General features: G+C 45.9%; 1 protein-coding gene across 2 annotated transcripts; it reads right to left on the reverse strand.

Annotated features, from left to right (window-relative positions):
* Positions 1-3,121: 3,121 nt before the first annotated feature.
* OGFOD2 (2-oxoglutarate and iron dependent oxygenase domain containing 2) lies at positions 3,122-14,867 on the reverse strand. 2 transcript variants are annotated; one of them, XM_033174789.1, is made up of 7 exons: positions 14,689-14,866; positions 13,521-13,577; positions 12,370-12,480; positions 11,364-11,463; positions 10,234-10,358; positions 8,377-8,634; positions 3,125-3,540 (listed from the first exon to the last, which is right to left on the reverse strand). In XM_033174789.1, exons 1-7 carry the CDS (start codon positions 14,830-14,832, stop codon positions 3,265-3,267), a joined length of 1,071 nt encoding a protein of 356 aa, XP_033030680.1. In that variant the 5' UTR covers positions 14,833-14,866; the 3' UTR covers positions 3,125-3,264. The 2 variants fall into 2 exon arrangements, with proteins under 2 accessions (XP_033030681.1, XP_033030680.1); XM_033174790.1 differs by lacking the exon at positions 13,521-13,577 and having other exon boundaries at positions 3,122-3,540; positions 14,689-14,867.
* Between the last annotated feature and the right edge of the window lie 5,120 nt (positions 14,868-19,987).

Consider the following 19,987-nt stretch of genomic DNA (forward strand, 5'->3'; position numbering starts at 1 on the left):
GGCGGGGAAACTGAGGCCGAGCAACTTGGTTCCCAGCCTCCCGAAAACCCCTTACCTGAAGCTCCGCTGGGCCGCCTAGTGCCCCCCAGGTGTTGTTGAGCTCCACCTCCCATCAGCCCCAGGCGCGAATGGTGGGAGGTCAGTCCAACATCTGAAGGGTGCCGAGTGGCCCAGGGCGATCCCTACAACCATAAAAAGCGGAGGAAGCGGAGGCGAAGGAAGCCAGCGAAGAGCGAGGGCCCCCGTTTTATTTCTTTCAATTTTTAAGGGAAAAAATTATGCTTTTGTGTTCTGTACGTGTTTGTTCAAAAATATCCAGTGGCGTTCAAGAACAATAATCATAAAAAGAAGCAAAAATTAAAATAAATTGGATCAGTTTAGATCAGAAGGTGGAGTGTGCATCTTTTAAAATAAATATTATTAAAAATGCAGCAGTCTAATCCATATTTTTAACAATTGGCAAAACATGCATTTAGTAGTTACTTATTACATTTTTATCCCACTTTTTCATCACAGAACTAAAGGCAGCACACTTTTTTTATCTTTGCAACAATACTGTAAGGTAGGTTAGGCTGAGCATAGCCCAGAATCTTGCAGCAGACTTCTAGTCAGAAGCGGTTCAAGCCTGGATTTGAACACCAAACAAACAAACAAAACATTTTAACATTCTTCTTTGTTAACCACAAAGGCTTTACTATAATGATTTTGTACAGTACACTCTAAGGCAGTGTTTTTCAACCACTGTTCCGCGGCACACTAGTGTGCCGCGAGATGTTGCCTGGTGTGCCGTGGGGAAAATTGTGTTTATTTGATTCCTATTCAAGAGAATTACTTTATATATAGTCAATATAGGCACAGAGTTAAATTTTTTAACATTTTCTAATGGTGGTGTGCCTCGTGATTTTTTTCATGAAACAAGTGTGCCTTTGCCCAAAAAAGGTTGAAAAACAGTGCTCTAAGGTACAGTAGGTCTACTCGGAGGCATGCACTTTCCTCCCAGGAAAGTGTATATAGGATTGCAACCTTTAATATAGTTCAGCTCTTACACCAACAGTGAATATTTGGGTCCTGCTTCTTCAGTTTGGTTATTTCTTCCACACAAAACGCAACAAAATAGAATTTATATTCTGCACCACTATTATATTACCCTTGACTTTAATGAAAATATGCTATAACTTCCATGCATGACAAACTGTACCCCAGTGAGTTGGTGAAAGAACTCTGTATTATTGTTGAAAACAGCCATTTTAGCAATTGTCATGGGGATTTGTCTACAAATATAATGGCCAGATGTGATTTTAACAAAGAATACAGCTGGACAAAAATATAATTGACTCAGAACACCAACATTTCAAAACACACACTCCATTCTCTCACCCCACTCCCAAGGAAATTAATGGTGTTGGAGATTTTTTTTGCCTCCTTTCATCAGGAGGTTACTTTTGCAGATTAATACGGTGGTACCTCTGGTTACGTACTTAATTCATTCTGGAGATCCGTTATTAACCTGAAACTGTTCTTAACCTGAAGCACCACTTTAGCTAATGGGACCTCCTGCTGCTGCTGCGCCGCCAGAGCACGATTTCTGTTCTTATCCTGAAGCGTTATTTCTGGGTTAGCTGAGTATGTAACCTGAAGCGTAAGTAACCTGAAGCGTATGTAACCCGAGGTACCACTGTAAATGTGTGCAGATTAATTTTCAAAGTGGACATTTGATTGCCTCTGGCTTGCACCAAGCAAAGGCAGCTGTGAGCTGGCCTCTGAATTGGAAATTGTATTAAATTAGTTTGCTGGGAAATCAAGGTAGACAGTTGGAAATGAATTAAAAATAAAATGATGTTTTTTAAGGTTAGAGATAATTGCAATTGTAAGAGCTATCAGCTTGATAGTAGGTGGAGGGGAGAGTAAGAGATTATTACTGACCCTTTCACATGGTGGCTGTCAACTGTAAGTCACACAAGACATCTAGCCATCAGCATAGGCTCCAATCCTCATGTGGCACACTGTTGGCTACAATACACCCCCTGCAACCACCTTTCCCTGGAACCCAACAAAGAGCTCCTTAACTCCCTTTCTCACCATGCACATAATAGGCTTCTGTAAGGGCGTTCCCATTTTGCACTTCCAACGTTCATTGCTGCCTGCATCTTGTCTAACATGAGCCCCTCCAAAAGATGGCACATTCAAAATGAATTGCCCATCAGGAATTTAGCTCCAGGATAATTGGCAAGCGAAGTAAGTTGGCACCATCTTCCTAGTCAGCAACCTGTGGTCTGTAGGTCTGTTTGCACTAGCCACAGCCCCACTTTTTATTTCATGTGGTTGCACTGATGCAAGGCTGGAAGAAGTCTCTTGGTGATTGCAGCAGTTGGAACAACCACCCCAGCCAACCGAGATCCTTCTTGCTTCTCAGCACTATTGCCAATTCACCTTTCGTTGTCTGAACCACCACCTGCTTTTTCTTATTCTTTAAGCTACAAAAAAACTAGGGCAATGCAGGCAGCAGCTGCTGGTTTTTATTTGCTGCCTTTGTGCAAAACGGGAGAGGCCTCGTGATTTTTGCTTGTGTTTCAGCTTGCATGACTCGGGTGGATAAAAAGGGGATGCAGAGCTGTACAGGGGAGGGCCTGCTTTGCAAAACAGAAAAAGTCCTCCCTAAAAGGGTAGCTTTGTTTGCTTTAGCTGTGGTGACAACTGCATTAAAATGGTTCAGACAGGAAAATCACAGCCTGGTTAGAATGATAATGAAATTGGCTCCTGCCTTTTTGAAACTGCCGAACTGCCATGTTTTCAGATAAGTCCACAAGTCAAGTCCATACAAGAATGCCCCTCACTCCCATGTTTAGGTGTGAGACTGCCTAGCCTCAGGAGAGAGAGGAGGAAGTAGGCCTCCATGTAGACTCGATGATATGGTAGCCAGGCCCACAGATTTGCTCTTCTGCTCCTGTTGACAAATAACCTACTGTGTACCATGTATACTGCTAAACAGCCACCTGTATTTTAGGGATAAATGTTTATTTTGACAATCTGTGATCACAACCATAGCATTTTGATTAGCTGTTGTGGCATCTGCTCCTGCATAACCTTTTCAGTTACCATTTTCAGAGTGTGTTCAATGCTTTAATGTAGGGCTTTAATGTAGGACACATTCTCTCAGCTGGGCCTACAGAAAACAGCTTGGGGGCTACTGCTAGTATTGCCATCAGCCACTCTAGCAATGTCTTCACTGAAATCAAGGCACAGGATTTGCCGCACATCACCTCCCTATGTTAAGGAGCACACATCCAGAGTCTCAGGCTGTACATTTTCAGAACTCCTGGTGAACCCATCTCCAAATCCCTCTGCCTGCACCAATTCAGGCACTCTGTTGCACATGGGGCAAAGATGATTCCGGACAATGGACGATCGCATCCAGATAATCATGTTCCAGCGCTCCCCAGAGGCGATAGGCAGCGCCCCGTGAATTTGTCCTCCCCGGTGGAACAATCCATGGAAGGGAACATGTTCAACTTCGATGTACTTTGGTACTGGGTTGGTGTCCTTGAAAAGGAATAAGAAAGATCACCATGTTGTTGTTATTTAGAATCACAGAACTGAAGAGTTGGGACTCCGAGGGTCATCTACTCCAACCCCTGCAATGCAGGAATCGCAAATAAAGCATTACGACAGATGGCCATCTGACCTCCACCTTCCAAGGGAGTCCATTCCACTGTCAAACAGCTCCAGTTGCAACATTCACACTTTTATAAATCAGGTGAGCAGTGCAGCATATTTAGTACTTGGGGAACTGTCTGACTGAGCTTATTATAACCCTTTCATGGCAATTTCAATCTTTACTTTTTTAGTTGGCCAAAGTCCAACCATTCTCCCCTTCAAGACAATCCAGCAGTAGTCTCCTTAACACCACATACAAGTAGTAGTAGTAGTAGTTGAAATTTTATTACCTGCCCTTCACCAAAGGTCCCAGGGCAGGTTACAGCCACGAAGGCACAATATTGTAAACAGTTTAAAACAGCATTAAATTACAAAAATACACATTTCGGGTGTCAAAAGCCAGGGGGGTAAAGAAGTGCATCTTCAGAACTTGCTGAATGCTTTATAATGAAGGCGCCAGATGTGCCTCTCTGGGGAGGGAGTTCCACAGGTTAAACTCAAAGCGTTCAAGAGAAACAGAGAGCGGGAGCTGAATACTGACCCCCCCATGCCGCTTCCATTGGAAAAGGGGCATGGTTTAAGCAGCCCGGTCACCCCGCCCCTTCCCATTGTGCCCTGCCCCCTTCCCTGCAAGGGTCCAAGTGACGGCAAAACGCCTTGGGGCACAGCACTCTTTTGGGGGGGGGGGGCTGGGGGAGGATGCAGTGCCAGTGGGATGATGGAGGGGGAGATAGCAGGCAGGGAAGCTGCTCAAAAAAAGAAGGGAGGTGGGTGTGCAGCTGAGGGCCCCCCCCCCATTTCGAGCATTCCAAATAGCAATATGGATACTATAAACACATGCAGAAATACAAACGTTTCCTAAATTTCAGCTGAGTTTCCTGCATTCCAGGGGGTTGGACAACCTACTTCTTAATAGGTTTAATTGGGTTTGGTGCTTTCTCTCTGCATGTCATTCCTTGAACAGCTTCCTGTGCAAAGATAAGGCTTGCTTTCAATGCTCTGTTCATTTGTGCATTTGACTAGTGTTGTGAGGAGGGAAATGCAGCCCCTGGGCTGAAAAATGCCCCCCTCGGGTTTCCGGTGTGGCCTTCAGAGATATTGGCACAACTGGGGGGGGGGGAGTTGGCTGCTGTGCTGTGCCCCCCATTGTGAGGGCTGAGGGGGTGATGGTGATGCCTCCCCAGCTACTGCCATTGTCTGTGGGTTGACTGTGATGCCACAAAAACATTTGGCAGCTATAAATGTGGGCCAAGGCACAAGCCAAGGTAGTTGCCCTCCCTAGAGAGAAATAGGCAGCTCAGTGGCACTCAGCCCTGGTGGTCTCCTGCCCTGTGGCGGCAAGCTGACAAGCAGAAGGAGGCAATCGCCTGGTGCTGGGATGCTGTGGAACAAGGAGAAGGCAAGTACAATGTTTACTTGCTGGTGGGATTGCTACTTGAAGGCGATTGATATTCAGCTCTGAAGCTGGTTGATGTCTGGCAATGGACCTGGCGAGGCTGCAGCTGGGGGATGGTTGACGGAAGAGTTTGCATTCAGGCTAGTGGGTGCCGCAAGGCTACGCTGGCTGAGATGGATGCAAACTGGTTTGGAAGCCTTGTTTGTTAACAGGCAGCCTAACAGGAGGAGTCTGGGGGGGGGCACTGTCAGATGGGGGCCATCCGATTCACCTGTTTGCCTTTGCCTTACAGGGATGTCCGGAGCTGGTGAGGTTTTCCCCAAGTCCAGCCTTCAAAGTCATGAAGAGAACCGCAGGACGTCCCTATTTTCATCGGAGAAATGGATGCAAAATACTGGCAGTGAGCAATGGACAAGGTCGTGGCCGTACCTGAGAGGAGCTTTGAAGGGAGACTGCAGGCGGACATCTGCCGCATTGCAAGTGATGGGGCAGTGGGGAGAGAGAAGAAAATGAGGGAGGAAACATTCGGCCACATTAGGCGCACCATCCATTGGAAGTGCTATGAAGATGCTTTGAACAGGAATGGCTTCCCCTCAGGGATTCTGGGAACTGTAGGTGGTTAAGGGGACGGAGAGTTGTTAGGCGCTTAGGGTTAGGAGTAGGGGTTGGGTTAGGGTAGGGGTATGGTTAGGGTTAGGGTTCCCTTGTCAGAGAACTCTGGGAATTGTAGTTCTGATTTAGGGGGTAGGGGTAGGGTTCCCTTTTTGCCAGGGAACTCTGGGAATTGTAGCTCTAGTCAAGGGTTAAGGGTTAGTGTTAGTTTTTAAAATGGGAGGGTTTTTAAAAAGGGTTAGTTTTTAAAATGGGAGGGTTTTTTTAAAAAGGGTTAGTTTTTAAAATGGGAGGGTTTTTAAAAAGGGTTAGTTTTTAAAATGGGAGGGTTTTTAAAAAGGGTTAGTTTTTAAAATGGGAGGGTTTTTAAAAAGGGTTAGTTTTTAAAATGGGAGGGTCGGGGGGCTTGGTGAATGCTAAGGAGGGTTTCTGAGGGTGCCATGGAGTCCTCATGCCACGTGTGTCACAAGGGGGGGGGGCTCCTGTCACCATTTCTTTATTAACAAGTGCCCCCCTTGAGGCCTAGTTTCCCCAGCCCTGTCTATGTATGGTCTGCCTGTGATGTCACAAACGAGGGCAGGGGCATAGCAAGGGAGGGGCGGGCCGCCCCGAGTAGCACCCTGGGGTGGGGTGACACTCGCGGCAGGGCCCTGCCCCTCACGATCGGCGCCTCCAGCCAGTGGGGGGGGAGCCACTGAAAGGGGGCTTTCCCCCTTTCAACGGCTTCCCCCCCCCCACTGGTTGGGCTCCCTGAGCGGAGCCAGGGAATGGAGAGGGGCGGGCCAGTGAGGAGGGCTGACACCCCTCCTTGCTGGCCCACCCCCTCCTCTCCATGCTCCGGCAGCCAGCGGTGAAATTCGCTTCTTTCGCCGCTGGCTGGGCTCCCTGAGTGGAGCCGGGACATGGAGAGGGGCGGGCCAGCAAGGAGGGGTGACACAAGCGTGACGCCCCTCCTCGCTGGCCCGGGCGGTGGCGTCGCTCCGTGCGCATGCGTCATGACGTCATGCGCACGGAGCGACGCCCCGCCCCCCAGGGGTGCTGCTTGGGTTGCCGCCCCCAGCAGCCAAGCGGCTCGCGACACCCCTGCAGGAGGGGGACATTTTTCATCCCGGGGGCTGCATTTCCCTCCACAAAACACTAGTCAAATGTACAAATGAACAGAGCAATGAAAGCAAGCTTTATCTTTGCACAGGAAGCTGTTCAAGGAATGACATGCAGAGAGAAAGCACCAAACCCTATTAAACTTATTAAGAAGTAGGTTGTCCAACCCCCTGGAATGCAGGAAACTCAGCTGAAATTTAGGAAACGTTTGTATTTCTGCATGTGTTTATAGTACTGTATCCATATTGCTATTTGAAATACTCGAAATGGGGGGGGGCCTCAGCTGCAAACCCACCTCCCTTCTTTTTTTGAGGGGGGAGGGTCTCTCTGCCCAGCAGCTTCCCTGCCTGCTATCTCCCCCTCCATCATCCCACTGGCACTGCATCCTCCCCCAGCCCCCCCAAAAGCTTGCTGCGCCCCAAGGCGTTTTGCCCTCACTTGGACCCTTGCAGGGAAGGGGGCAGGGCACAATGGGAAGGGGCGGGGCGACCGGGCTACTTAAACCATGCCCCTTTTCCAATGGAAGCGGCATGGGGGGGTCAGTATCCAGCACCCCTTCTCTGCTTCTCTTGAACACTTTGTCTTTAACCCTTCAATGGTGTCCAAACCTTTTTCAAAGATGGACAGATTTGATGAAGTGAAGGGCCATGAGGGCCAACCAAAGTTGTTAACCTTTTTTAGGATTGAAGTTGTTGAGGTTTTTTTGATTTTACCCCGGGAAATAAACTGCCACAGGCCAGATTAAACCAACCGGCGCGGGGTCAAATCCTAAAAAAAAACCAACCCTCAACAACTTCAATCCTAAAAAAAGGTTAACAACTTTGGTTGGCTGTTTGGTCGGCCCTCACAGCCCTTCACTTCATCAAATATGGCCTCTTTCAATTTACTTAGGTTCTGCCACAGACAGGGCTCTCTTGCAGGCCACTGCTTGTTAGCAGATACCTCTGTGACTCTTGATGGTCCAGTAAAATGAGACTGCTTTGGGTAAAAGCATATCCGACAGGTAGAAGGATTTCTTCACACGGCACTTCTTTTGACATGAGAAACTCACTGCTGCAAGCTGTGGATATGGTGGATGGCTTAGGTGTTTTTGAAAAGACCTGGTATCCCAAAGTTAATCAGCCCCAGGGATAGTCAGGGATGAATGAATTCAGCAACACCCCGAGGGCCACACATTCCTCACCATTGGATTAAATGGAACCTTAGACCAAAGTCTACTGAGTTGAGCATTACTTATTCAATAGGGACAACTCTGCCTCTGGAAATTCCCAAGCAGGGCAGGCGAGTGAGGCAGCAGGCTTTCTCTGTTGTTTGACTCCAGCAGCCAATAAGCAGAGTTATACTGCAGCTATACATGGAAGTTCCATGTAACTGTCATGGGTCTGTGCATAGCCAACCTGGTGCAATCTGCGTTTTCTTGGAATCCACCTCCCATCAGCCCCAGGCAGTTATCAAGGATTATGAGAGTTGGGGTCCAACACACTGGTTTACCCCATCTTTTCTGTTTAAAGTCATCAATACATCTTGTGGCAGTGAGCTGCATATGTTTCTTACAAATTCTGTGAAATAATAGGCATAACAACGTGAAAGTCAGCCATTAAAAGAAGAGGCACCTTTCTGAATTCAGCAAAATAGAGGTTGCCCTCAGTGAACTCTTTTCCCAGGGAAATGTTGAGAGTCACTTCCGCATTGTCGTAGTGGGAACTCAAATCCAGGTCTTCCTGCAAAGCGTATTTCACCACAAAGGCCTTATGGCTGTCCAAACAGCCTCCCCCACAGTCCGGGTAAAGCAAAGCTGTGAGGGGTTGTAGGTATTTTTCACGCAGAGAGGTGATGAAAGTTTCATCCAACCCAAGTTCGTTTAAGAGAACCTGCAGTGGGTGGTATATGAACATGCACAAGAAAGAGTTAAAGGGAAACCAAATAGAACATAAAAAAAAAATATTTTTTAGCAGAAGGGTCAGGGCATTTTGCAGTGGTCAGGTTCTTGCGATGGCTAAAAACTCCCTCCATTTTCTAACATGCTACACTCTCTCAATTTGGATAGTAAAGATTTGCCTCCTTGCACAGTAAGGACACTAAGATCAACAAATGATTGAATCATAGAATTGGAAGGAACCACAAGGGTCATCTAGTCCAACCCTCTGCAATGCAGGAATATTTTGCCCAGCATGGGGTTTGAACCCACAACCCTAAGATTAAGGGTCTCATGCTCTACTGACTTAACTATCCCAGCAGAGGAATGGAACCTGGTTCCATTGCCCTTTTAAATGTGCTGTGGGAGGGGGGAGGGCTATTGGCCTGTTTTTGTTTTTGTACTTATTTTTATTATGTATTTAGTGTCTTTTATACTGCAGTTTTATCTTGTGAACCGCCCTGAGATCTATGGGTGAAGAGCAGTATACAATTTTAATAAATAATAATATAATAGCAATAATATATAAATTAATTATATTACAGGGTGAGTCTAGGTAAGCATAATCATAACCTAAACACTCACCTAGCACTTTGTTTGTTTTTTAATTAGAAGGTACGAAATGCCGAAAAAAGAAATAGACAAACAAAAAGTAAACTGCAACTTATACATATAATAATCAAACCCAACCCCGTGACAACCCACCACCTCCTCCCCAACTTCCCTCCACCCCATCTTGACTTCCGTATATTTTAGACTGCATGATATACATTGCAATCTTTTAAGGTATTACCTTTTATTTTGTTTCTAACATGTTTTATTAATGATTTTTGTTTCACTTTACTCTTTTAATCTAGGCATATCAACATGTTCTTTTTGGAACAATGTTTATCCATATATTCCTCAAAACATTGCCATTCTTATCTAAGTTTTTGGTTTGATTGCATTCTTATGTAAGCAGTTAGCTTTGCCGTTTTCATGAATTCACTTAGTTTGTATAGCCAGTCAGCTTTTGAAGGTATTGCCTCGCTCTTCCATTTACTGGCGAATACAATCCTGGCAGCTGCTGTGGCATAAAAGAAAATTCCTTTCTTATTTCGCAGTATATCCTTCTCCATTAGACCTAGTAGATATGCCTCTGGTTTCTTTTGTAAAGACACTTTGTTCTGGAGGTCCGTTCTTAACCTGAAACTGTTCTTAACCTGAAGCACCACTTTAGCTAATGGGGCCTCCCCCTGTCACCGCCACGCGATTTCTGTTCTCATCCTGAAGCAAAGTTCTTAAACCGAGGTACTATTTCTGGGTTAGCGGAGTCTGTAACCTGAAGCGTCTGTAACCTGAAGCATCTGTAACCCGATGTACCACTGTATGCCTTAGATTTTTCACAAGTCCACCAGGCATGAAACAATGTTCCTTCTTCTCACCTAGCACTTTGGAGGGCTCAAACGACTTGATTATCTCCTTGTGATCCTTACAGTGATCTATAGTACAAGACTGTAATTGCTATTAACCCCATTACTACGGATGGGGGGATTGTCAAGAGAAAGTAACTTACCCCATAATTATTCATAGAGTTGGGCCTCCCTTTGGGTAGCTCAGATTGTTCAAAGTTCTCTAGCTCCTCAATGAAAGCTTGACAGAATTCTTTGGCAAACACTGGCAGTCGGTAGATTCTCTTATCTGTTGTGGGGAAGATGGGGAAAAAACCCGGAAGAAGATAGCACATAGCCACTTGCTTAATCACCTGTAGTGGAAGAGAATCTCCTCCTGGCGACCAGAATGGGAAGGGTGGTGGTGGGGTATTTGTAAGTGCAAAGAAATGCTGGTTCTCTGTTCTTCCTTAATGGGTAGGGGCCTTAGCTCAGTGGCAGAGACCATGTTTTGCATGCAGAAGGCCCCAGGTCCAAATCCTGGCATCTCTGGTTAAAACCAGTGCTTTTTTCTGAGAGTACTCGAGACACCAGCACCATTTTTCTAAAAGAAACCCACTGGTTAAAAGTGTGGCACTGATTGTAACAACTTCATGGTGGATACCAGCACCTTTTTTCCTAGAAGAAAAGCACTGGTTATAATGATTATAATTAGAAAGTTTGGGGAAGACACACCTCTTTGCCCAGGACTGTGGAGAGCCTTTGCCAGTCAAAACGGAGTGCACTGGGCTAGATCATCTATGTTGAGAAGAACAGAAGAAGAGATCCGCTGGATCAGGTTAGTGGCCCATCTAATTGAGCATTCTATTCTCACAGTGGACAAGCAAAGGTATGGGAAGCTGAATGCAACAGTAATCTCCCCACTTGTTATTTCCAGCAACTGACATTCAGAATCATGCTACCCCCCCCCCCCCAACTGTGCAGACAGACCATTTGCAACATTTTCAGAATCGGAACCTTCTGAAGTAAAAACCAGTAAAAAAAAAAATCTCCTGCATCTTTTCAAACCAAAACCAAAGAGGCCACTTAGACAACATGGGTCATGCAGTCATTTCCTTTTGCAGAGTAGGAAACAGCCTTTTAAAAGCCAGTACCTTCTGGGCATATTTTTAAACATGAAGGTATTAAGTATACCACTAATTCCCTCCAAGAATACAAACTGCGCATATGCTTAACCTATATTTTAAAAATAATTAATATGGGCAGCCCCTTACCATGTGCACATATTGCTGATAAATTAACCCAGTCTCCCCACCTGATATAGACTCCACACGGTCCAAGAGGCCTTGAAGATCAGCACCTTTGGATGTGCAGTATCTGACCGTTTCTAAAAATTCTGGTGCAAGAAATGATTCCTAGCATTGGAAGAGGAAAGAAGGGTGGAAAAAATTATTTGCACACACACACACACACACACACACTACTTCTATTTAACCTGTTTTTAATGTGCTTCAACTTTAATTTTGTTCTTGGACAGAGTGAATAATGGCGGCTGGCGCAGAATTAACCATGATGAGGAGTGGGGCTGCAAAGGTGTGCACCTCTCTTTACATGATACTCTACCCCGCCCAGGACAAATTCCCAAAAGGAGGTGCAAGTTCCATGCAGGGCTGAGTAGGATCAGCACTGAAGAACTGCTTTTGGACAACTCTTGTGGCAAAGAAGTATTTTTCTTATTTGTGCTGCTAAAAGTACAGGCAGAGTCTTGTCCACCCCCCAGTGAGGAAGGCCCTTCCAAGAGGAATGGTGTCAGCTGAAAATGGGCTGCTACTCAGCAACTATTTCTAATGAACAATTCTGAATTGTTGTTTCTACTGAACAGCACTGATTTATTTATTTATTTTGCTGATCTGTTTTGGTTTTGCTTTGCTGATATATTAACCTTTGTTGATATTATTAAATGGAGGGAAAGTGTGATTTTTTTTCTCAATGTTTTGTTGTCGTTTTAAGCTGCATTGAGAATAAACCTTGCTACTGAAAAAGCAGCATACAAATATTAAATCAAAATTTACCCCTCTCCATTAACTGCACCCCATTAACCACATTATATCAGCACCAACATTAGCCAGTGTGTTAAGAGTATGCAGGTCCCATTTTATCCAATGACAGCTAACCATCTTCAAGTCTGCACCAACTTGCAGGAGTCCAGACACCCACCCTACTAATAAACTGTTGTATGGAAATGTCACCAGAATAGAGGCCATTCCTAAACTATCTCTAGCTATGGACTTGCATGCAAATAGGAGAAACAAGTTCTTTACCTGTAAAGTATACAGTTGAGGATGTTTTGGCTTGTAGTTCTGGGAAATTATTGCTTTCCTTTCCCTAGAGCGATACTCTAATTCCTTTCTCCTCTGGACTTCTTTTTCAACCTAGGAAAATTCATTCTGAAGCTGAAAGGCTGTAACTCAGTGTAGAATACCTGATTTACATGCAAAGAGTTCTAAGCTCAATGCCTAGTCAGTCAATGTAAACTAGAGATGGGGAGGGGAACCTTTTTCAGCCCATAGGCAACCTTCCTGAGACCACCTATCAGTCATGGGCAGGACCAGAGGCAAAAATGAGTGGAGAAGTGGGTGTGAATCATACAAGAAGCTGCATTCCAGGCATGCAAAAGCCAGAGGTTTACATAGTATAGTATATACATCTTTCCATCTAGGCTAGCAAGAGGAATTATCACAGTTGAAAGATACTCGACAGCCAGGCTGCACTTGAAGAGAGTGTGGAGCAGGCTGGGAGAGGGAGTGTAGCACTGGGAGTGCACCGAGGGGCAGGTAGAGAGGCGTGGGGTGCCAGTTTCAGCCCCCAGGCTATGGGTTCTGAACCTCTGGTGTAGACAGTAGGGAGTTAGGTGGACCAAAGGTCTGATTCAGTACAAGGCAGCTTATGGAGATGTATAACTCTGATCTTCACCATGTTTGGGTGGATAGGTCCAGGCTCCATATTTAAGCAACAGAAATGCCAGGGCTGTGTAATCAAATATTATTTATATATGGTTAGCCCGCCTCCATGCACTTTTATTCAGTAGCAAACCCTATGAGTTATATAGAAGTTCATCACGTCCCTATGTATAGGATTGCAGCCTACAGAGTGCTCTGAAACCTGGATTATTCTGCATATCAACGCAAAGGCTGTCTCTGTCTGTTGACATATTTACTACAAAGCCAAGCCTGAGACCATATGTAACTGTTTTTACCCACTTCCTCTGGAGAGAAGAGCTGAGAACCCAACCTATATCACTAACTACCTGGGGCCAGAAGCAGTGGCTCTCCCCCTGCCTCCATTACATATTTGTGTGAATATTAATTGGTAACCATTGGTAGCCAAACCTGGTTGAAAAGCAAAGCATAAAGTATAGCATGTACACAGGATCAGTCTATTAGTTCTCTCACATCAAAGCCAGGTACAGTACCTCTTGGATTACTGCCTCAAATTCTTCCACGCTTCTGCAGCCTCGTTGTCTTAATACCTGTGGGACAGAGAGATGCTGAGTTTATATGTGTGACACACGTTTTTGTTTTATACATTACAGTCCCAGTCCTTCCACACCAATGCCACTACAGTCTAGACAAGCCTGGGACTGTCCCTGAAACTAACCCACAAGACTCACATAGGCCAGAGGTAAGACCTCTTTCTGTACCTCTCCAGATACAGTAGGGTTTTTTGTTTTAAAACGCACACCAGTCTGGATAAAATTAAAGCAAAATTAAAGTAGTCTCAGATGTGTAGGCCTACCCCTTTTTTGCACTTAAACATAGGGCTGCCAGGTGTCCACTATTTGAGTGGACAGTCCACTTTTTCACATTATGGTCACTATTTCCCCCCACAAAATAGTGGACTTTTTTATTCAAAAGCTTTATGATGAAATGGTATTTTAATATGTGTTAAAATGTTTGTAAGAAAATATATAATTTAATTTAATTTAAACACCACCACCACCCCGCTTGTCCACTATTTTTTTTGGAAGCAGACCTGGCAACTCTACTTAAACACTATTGGAGAAGGCTTTGTATGCTCACTCAGAAGTAAACCCAATTCAGCTCAATAGGACTTCCCATAGGATTAAAGCCCAATTATCCTCTTTCTTTTAACCTGGAAGTAAGCCCCGTGGAGACGTTTCTTTACCATGGCCATTTCAACATTGGGAGTTGCTTACTAGTTATATGCACTTGCTATTGCATTTGCTTCATTCTGAGAACTTTTTTAAAACTCTGAAACACAGTAACTGTAAGCAGCTCTGCAGTACAATCCTAAACGTGTTTACTTTTTAGTCAGGAAAACAGTTCACTGGGATCAGAGGGATTTACTCCCTAAAATGTGTGCGAATTGAGACTGCCACTGCCATCCTATCCCCACGTACCTGAGAGTAAGCCTCATTGGATCCAATGGGGCTTACTTCTGAGTAGACACGGTTAGCATTGCATTGCTAGAAGTCAGGTAATAAGCGTACTATTCCCCCGCCCCGGTTTTCGTTGCGTGTAGGGAACTCTGATTCCAATCCGGATTAACGATGGGAGAGGAGGGTGCGCGTGTATAAAGTCTCTGCTCTCCAGAAAACGTCAACGGCGCTATGTATTTACCGGTCCATAATCCCTCCGCAGCTGCTCTGGATTGCCGTGGTAGCGGAGGTGAAGCCCATACCGCGGCACGAACAGGTTGTCGGTGAAGAAGCAGGCGCAAGCCAGGAACGGCCCTGGCCTCGGCCCCATACCGCTGGGCTCCATGATTCCAGCCGGACCCGAAGGGACGGAACAGAGCTCCAGGGGCAACGGGTCCGTCGACGAAAACACCCCGGTAGGAAACGAGCGCTCTCCTTAAGGGAGCGTCGACAAATTACATTGAGACTTGCAGGGAGGAATAATGAATGAAACCTGCTACTACATCGCCCCAAACTCAAGCTGCCTGTTTCCCCACAGTGGCCTATCGGGCGCCCTCAGAAAGTGCACAGGCAGGGCATGGAGGCAATAGAGCCGTATGCCACAGCAGTTTTGTTCCCCACTGTGGGGTAGGCTATGCCTGCACATGGAGGTTCCGTTTCTATACTGTCACGTGGCAAGTAAGAATTAAAAAAGAGCTCTGCCAGATCAGAACTGAGGTCCTCATAGCCCAGCAACTTGTCTACCTCAGTGGCTGACCAGTTGCCACTGGGAAGCCACAGGCAATAGACCTCTTTTTCTTTTGTTGCTCTCCCTCACTGTCACTCAGAAGGACACTGCCTCTGAACATGCCAATACTCCATATGGCTGTGGTGGCCAGTGATAGCTGAATTATCACTTTTAAAAACCACATAATGACCACGACCGCATATTGTGATAGTCAGTTTCACTGAGCGATGTTCAAGTATGCAAACATTTAAGAGTTAGAAGCGAAAGAACATTTCCCTCCAGCCATATGCATATATATCTCAGGGCAGGCATAGGCAAACTTCGGCATAGCTGTCAACCTTTTCCTTTTTTTGCAGGAAATCCCCTTATTATAAGCACTGGGAAACAGCAGGGAGGGTTGACAGCTATGTACAGGTGAAACTCAAAAAATTAGAATATAGTGGAAAAGTTCATTTATGTTTTCATTAGCTACTGGAGTTTAATATATGAGATAGACTCATTACATGCAAAGCGAGATATGTCAAGCCTTTATTTGTTAAAATTGTGATGATTATGGCATACAGTTGATGAGAACCCCAAATTAACAATCTCAACTTTGGGGTTTTCATCAGCTGTATGCCATAATCATCACAATTATAACAAATAAAGGCTTGACATATCTCGCTTTGCATGTCATGAGTCTATCTAATATATTAGTTTCACCTTTTAAGTTGAATTACTGAAAGAAATGAACCTTTCCACGAGTTTCACCTGTATATAGCAGTGGGGAACAGCAGGGTGGGTTGACAACTATGAACTCCGGCCCTCCAGATGTTTGGGGCTACAATCCCCATCATCCCTGACCACTGGTCCCGTTAGCTAGGGATGATGGGAGTTGTAGTCCCAAAACATCTGGAGGGCCGAGTTTGCCTATGCTTGTCTCAGGGTAACACTTCATGCATCTGGTGTAGTGATCCACCACTCTGATTACAATCCGGATTAACGGTCCCTTTCTTTCTTTCTTTCTTTCTTTCTTTCTTTCTTTCGTTTACATTTATTTTTAATTTTCAAACATAACAACTAAGCAGTGGCAGCATCGTCAGCCAACCTTAACAATAAGAATATTTCATCAGTTATAAGTTAAACATATAAATTAATATAAGCAGTCAATTTGTCCAAGCATGTATCCAGATATGACTGATAATTACAAGCCAGGCATTCCAATGCAGAAAGGGCAGTAAGATCTGCAGACCAATGAGTAGCGGCAACTACAAAGGCCTGCAGGCTCCACTTAGTCCAAGACTACTCTTGAGTAAGATGTTTGAAGGGGCTGCCACTGTTTGTATCTGTTAGGCTTCTTCTGCTGAATATAACATGCAAAGCTTTTCTCACCTGGCAGGTAGGGAACTGTACCTGTTGGATCTCTGCCTGTTATACAGCTGTTAAAGGCACAGGAGCCCTGGCCCAGTGCAGGGAGTGGGATGGGTTGGCAACCTTATTTAAGGAGTTGAAAGCGCAGAGGGCATTTGAACATTTGGAGCAGGCAACCGTCCGTCATTTTCCTCTGCAGCAAAACAATTAACTTGTTCGTTTACTTCCTGAAGGAGTGTCTGGATCCCTGACAGCCGTGGGCGGGGTCCAGGCTGAGCCCCTAGAGAGGTACAGGCAGGTTTACAAATATCTGTCTAAAGGAAGGTATCCCAAGCACCTCACAGCCCTGCAGAAAAGGAGCCTGTGGAGGAGATACACCATGAAGTGGGATGTAGGAGGACGTTGAAGGTTTTCAAGCAGAGCTTGGAGGGCCATCTGTCACCGATGCTTTAGTTGAGATTCCTGCATTGGAGGTGCTGGACTAGATGCCCCTCAGGATCCCTTCCAACTTTGCAGTTCTATGAGAAAGAGGCGCTTGAACACAGCTTCAGCATGGGCAGGGATAGCGAGAGGCCTCGTGATGCAGGCGGGCGTTTTCAGACGGTCCCTTTAAGCAGCGTTCTCGTTTTGCCTCGGCTTGAATGTGTTGTGTCTCCTTGAAACAAGTCCGGGTTGCTGCCTTCCCAGCTTGGGGACTGAGCCCCTGAACTCCCTTGCTGACCTGCGGCTGAGAGGAGCCCGCCTGCCCGTGGACTCGAGCCAGTGTTGAACTGGGGCTGATGCCCAGGACATGTCCCGGCCCCCAGCATGGACTCTGCTTTGCAAGTGGCCGAGGAGGAAGTGGTGGAGTCCTGCAGCCCCACCAGCAAATTCGAGGACATCTTCCGCTTGCTGTCCGAGGGCTGCTTCCCCCACAGTTTCTGCTCCATCAAAAGGAAAAACCTGAAGCGCTACGCTCAGAAATTCATTGTGGAAGGTAACACGGGGGTGGGGTGGGCAGAGCAGAAGACAAAAAAAAACCACCAAGGCTTTTGTTACCTGCACATCCCCAGCGAGGCTCCTGTGACTGGGTGGCTGCTGTTTTTAAAAGAGCTGCTTCAAGACATTTAAAATGTCTAGCTTTGCCCGAGCAGCAGGGATGACTCCTGACCAGTTTCTATTGAAACTGAATCTAGACTATCCAAATCTATTCAGGTTCCCAAGTGGATTTACTTTCCTTTTTACGCTTTAAGTCTTTAATATGGGGGAATGTGGACCTCTAAAGATGCAGTGATTCAAAACCACTGTAACATAATGTCACTGTGCACGTTTTATGAGTTGGTTTCCCATGAAATTGCAAAGTGTACACAATTTTGCACACATTGACTAGGAAGCAATTCCCCTTGGGCTCAATGGAGCTTGCTTACTCCCCAGTAAGCATCTTTAGGTTTGCAGCCTTAATAGCTGTGAATTCCCTCAATAGAGTTGGAAATGGAAAGAGATTAATTCCTAAAAAGGTAAGTGCCGTAGGTCCAACTAGCCTCCCAAAAAGCCCCATCTCTTGTGTCCATCAGTCTAACTGACCTTACTAGTGAGCATACAAGGAGAGCCTCTATGGCTGATCTTGGAGCCCAGGGAAGTTCATACATAGACAGCAGAGCTTCAGGTGGCCTCCTCCCAAACATTGAATGAATAGGAACAAGTGCAGCTGGTACAGAATCTGTGTAATTTCTTTTGAACCAACGATAGCCAATTAGTGGCTTGCTGGAGTATAACTACCATCATCTCCAATCATTGGACATGTTGGCAAAGGCTGTTGGGAGTTGTAGTCCAATGAAGTTTTGAGGGCACCATGTTTGGTATCCCTTCAAACATTTAGCCTGTACAAGCATCTGGGCTCCTACATTTTGCTGCATTTGGAACTCTTTAAGGACAGGTGGAGCGCATTATAGTAGTCCAGCTGGTATGTAAGCAGAGCATGAATAATGCAGGCAAGATCTGTTGCTTCTAGATAGGTTGTAGATGGTGTACCAGCCTAAGCCGACAAAAGACACACCCGTGCTTTTACAGAGAGAGCCAACTCCAGAAAGACACAACAACCTATGAACCTGATCTCTGAGGGCGTTTGACCCCATCCAGAACCAATTGCATGACCCCATCTGAACTACTAGGCTTTTCTGTCATCCTCCCACAGGGGGCTGCCTCTATTATGTGGGTCCAAAGAAAGAGGAAAAACGTGAAGTCGTGGTTGATCCAGAGAGGCGGCGGCAGGTCTTCCTTGAAAGCCACTTCTCCGAGATTGGGAACCATCTTGGGCAGAAGAAGACAGTACACCGGATTCAGAGCAGATACTACTGGCTGGGCATCGTCAAGGACGTGGTGGACTGGGTAAACAATGTTCAGAAAACCTCCCAGAGTTTTCTGGAAGTAAAAGGAGCTGGGCTATATTTGTTTCCATGTCAGATTTTACCTTCTTTTACTGTTCTTGTGCCAGCAAAATGGTTGGCATGGTCTGTCTGGGAACACCATTACCTCTCCAAAATCCTAGGCACCTATTGATTTCTTTCCCTCTCTGTCCTCCTCCCCTGCCCCATCCCCAGATCAAGATGTGTGAAACCTGCCAAAACACAGAGCATAACAAGAGTCTGTCGAAAAAAACCCGGCCTGTCAAAGTTGAGTCGCCTTGGGAAGTTCTAGGACTTGATGTCTATGGTATGTGCTTGGGGTGGGAGATCTGTATGCACATCTGCACTATGGTAGGGTTGCCATACGTCTGGAATTTCCCAGACATATCCAGAATACTGCAGTTGGCAGCAATGTCCGGGCAGAAATCAGCAGAAATGTCTGGGAAAATCCGTATGTATGGCAACCCATGAGGGTAGTGTCGTTTTTGCCGATTTTGCATAAAAATAGCTCAACAACTTTGCCAAAAAAAGCTGTCTGGATTTGTCACTGTTTGAAGTATGGCAACCCAACACTACAGGGCTATGGAAATGCCCATCAAGGGACCATATGATGCTTCCTTTATGCCAGGGATGGAGAACCTGCGGCCCTTCAGACTGTATTGAACACCAACTCCCATCAGTCCCGGACAGCCAGGCCCGGGGTTGGATGTGGGCCCCCATCCTACCTGGCCTAGTGGTGGTTGTCCACTCCAACTGATGGCGTGTCTCCATGGTTTCTTCCAGCCTCATACCTGAGGTCCTTTTAGCTAGAGATGTCAGAGACTAAACCAGGGACTTCTCAATGCAACACAGCTGCAGCACTGCTCAGCTGTGCCCGTCGCCCTCATATCAGATTCTGGTCCCAGTTTCTCACTCTTAAGTGCCTTCACTGCTAAGTCATCTTTGTTAAAGGCTCTAGTTTTCTCTATTCCTTCTTTCTCAACACTCCCCTGCTCCCGCCCAGCACTCTTATCCTGTATTTGCAGGAAAGAGCTGCAGCA

Source organism: Lacerta agilis, chromosome 17 (assembly GCF_009819535.1).
Source record: "Lacerta agilis isolate rLacAgi1 chromosome 17, rLacAgi1.pri, whole genome shotgun sequence".
Classification (NCBI taxonomy): Eukaryota; Metazoa; Chordata; class Lepidosauria; order Squamata; family Lacertidae; genus Lacerta; species Lacerta agilis.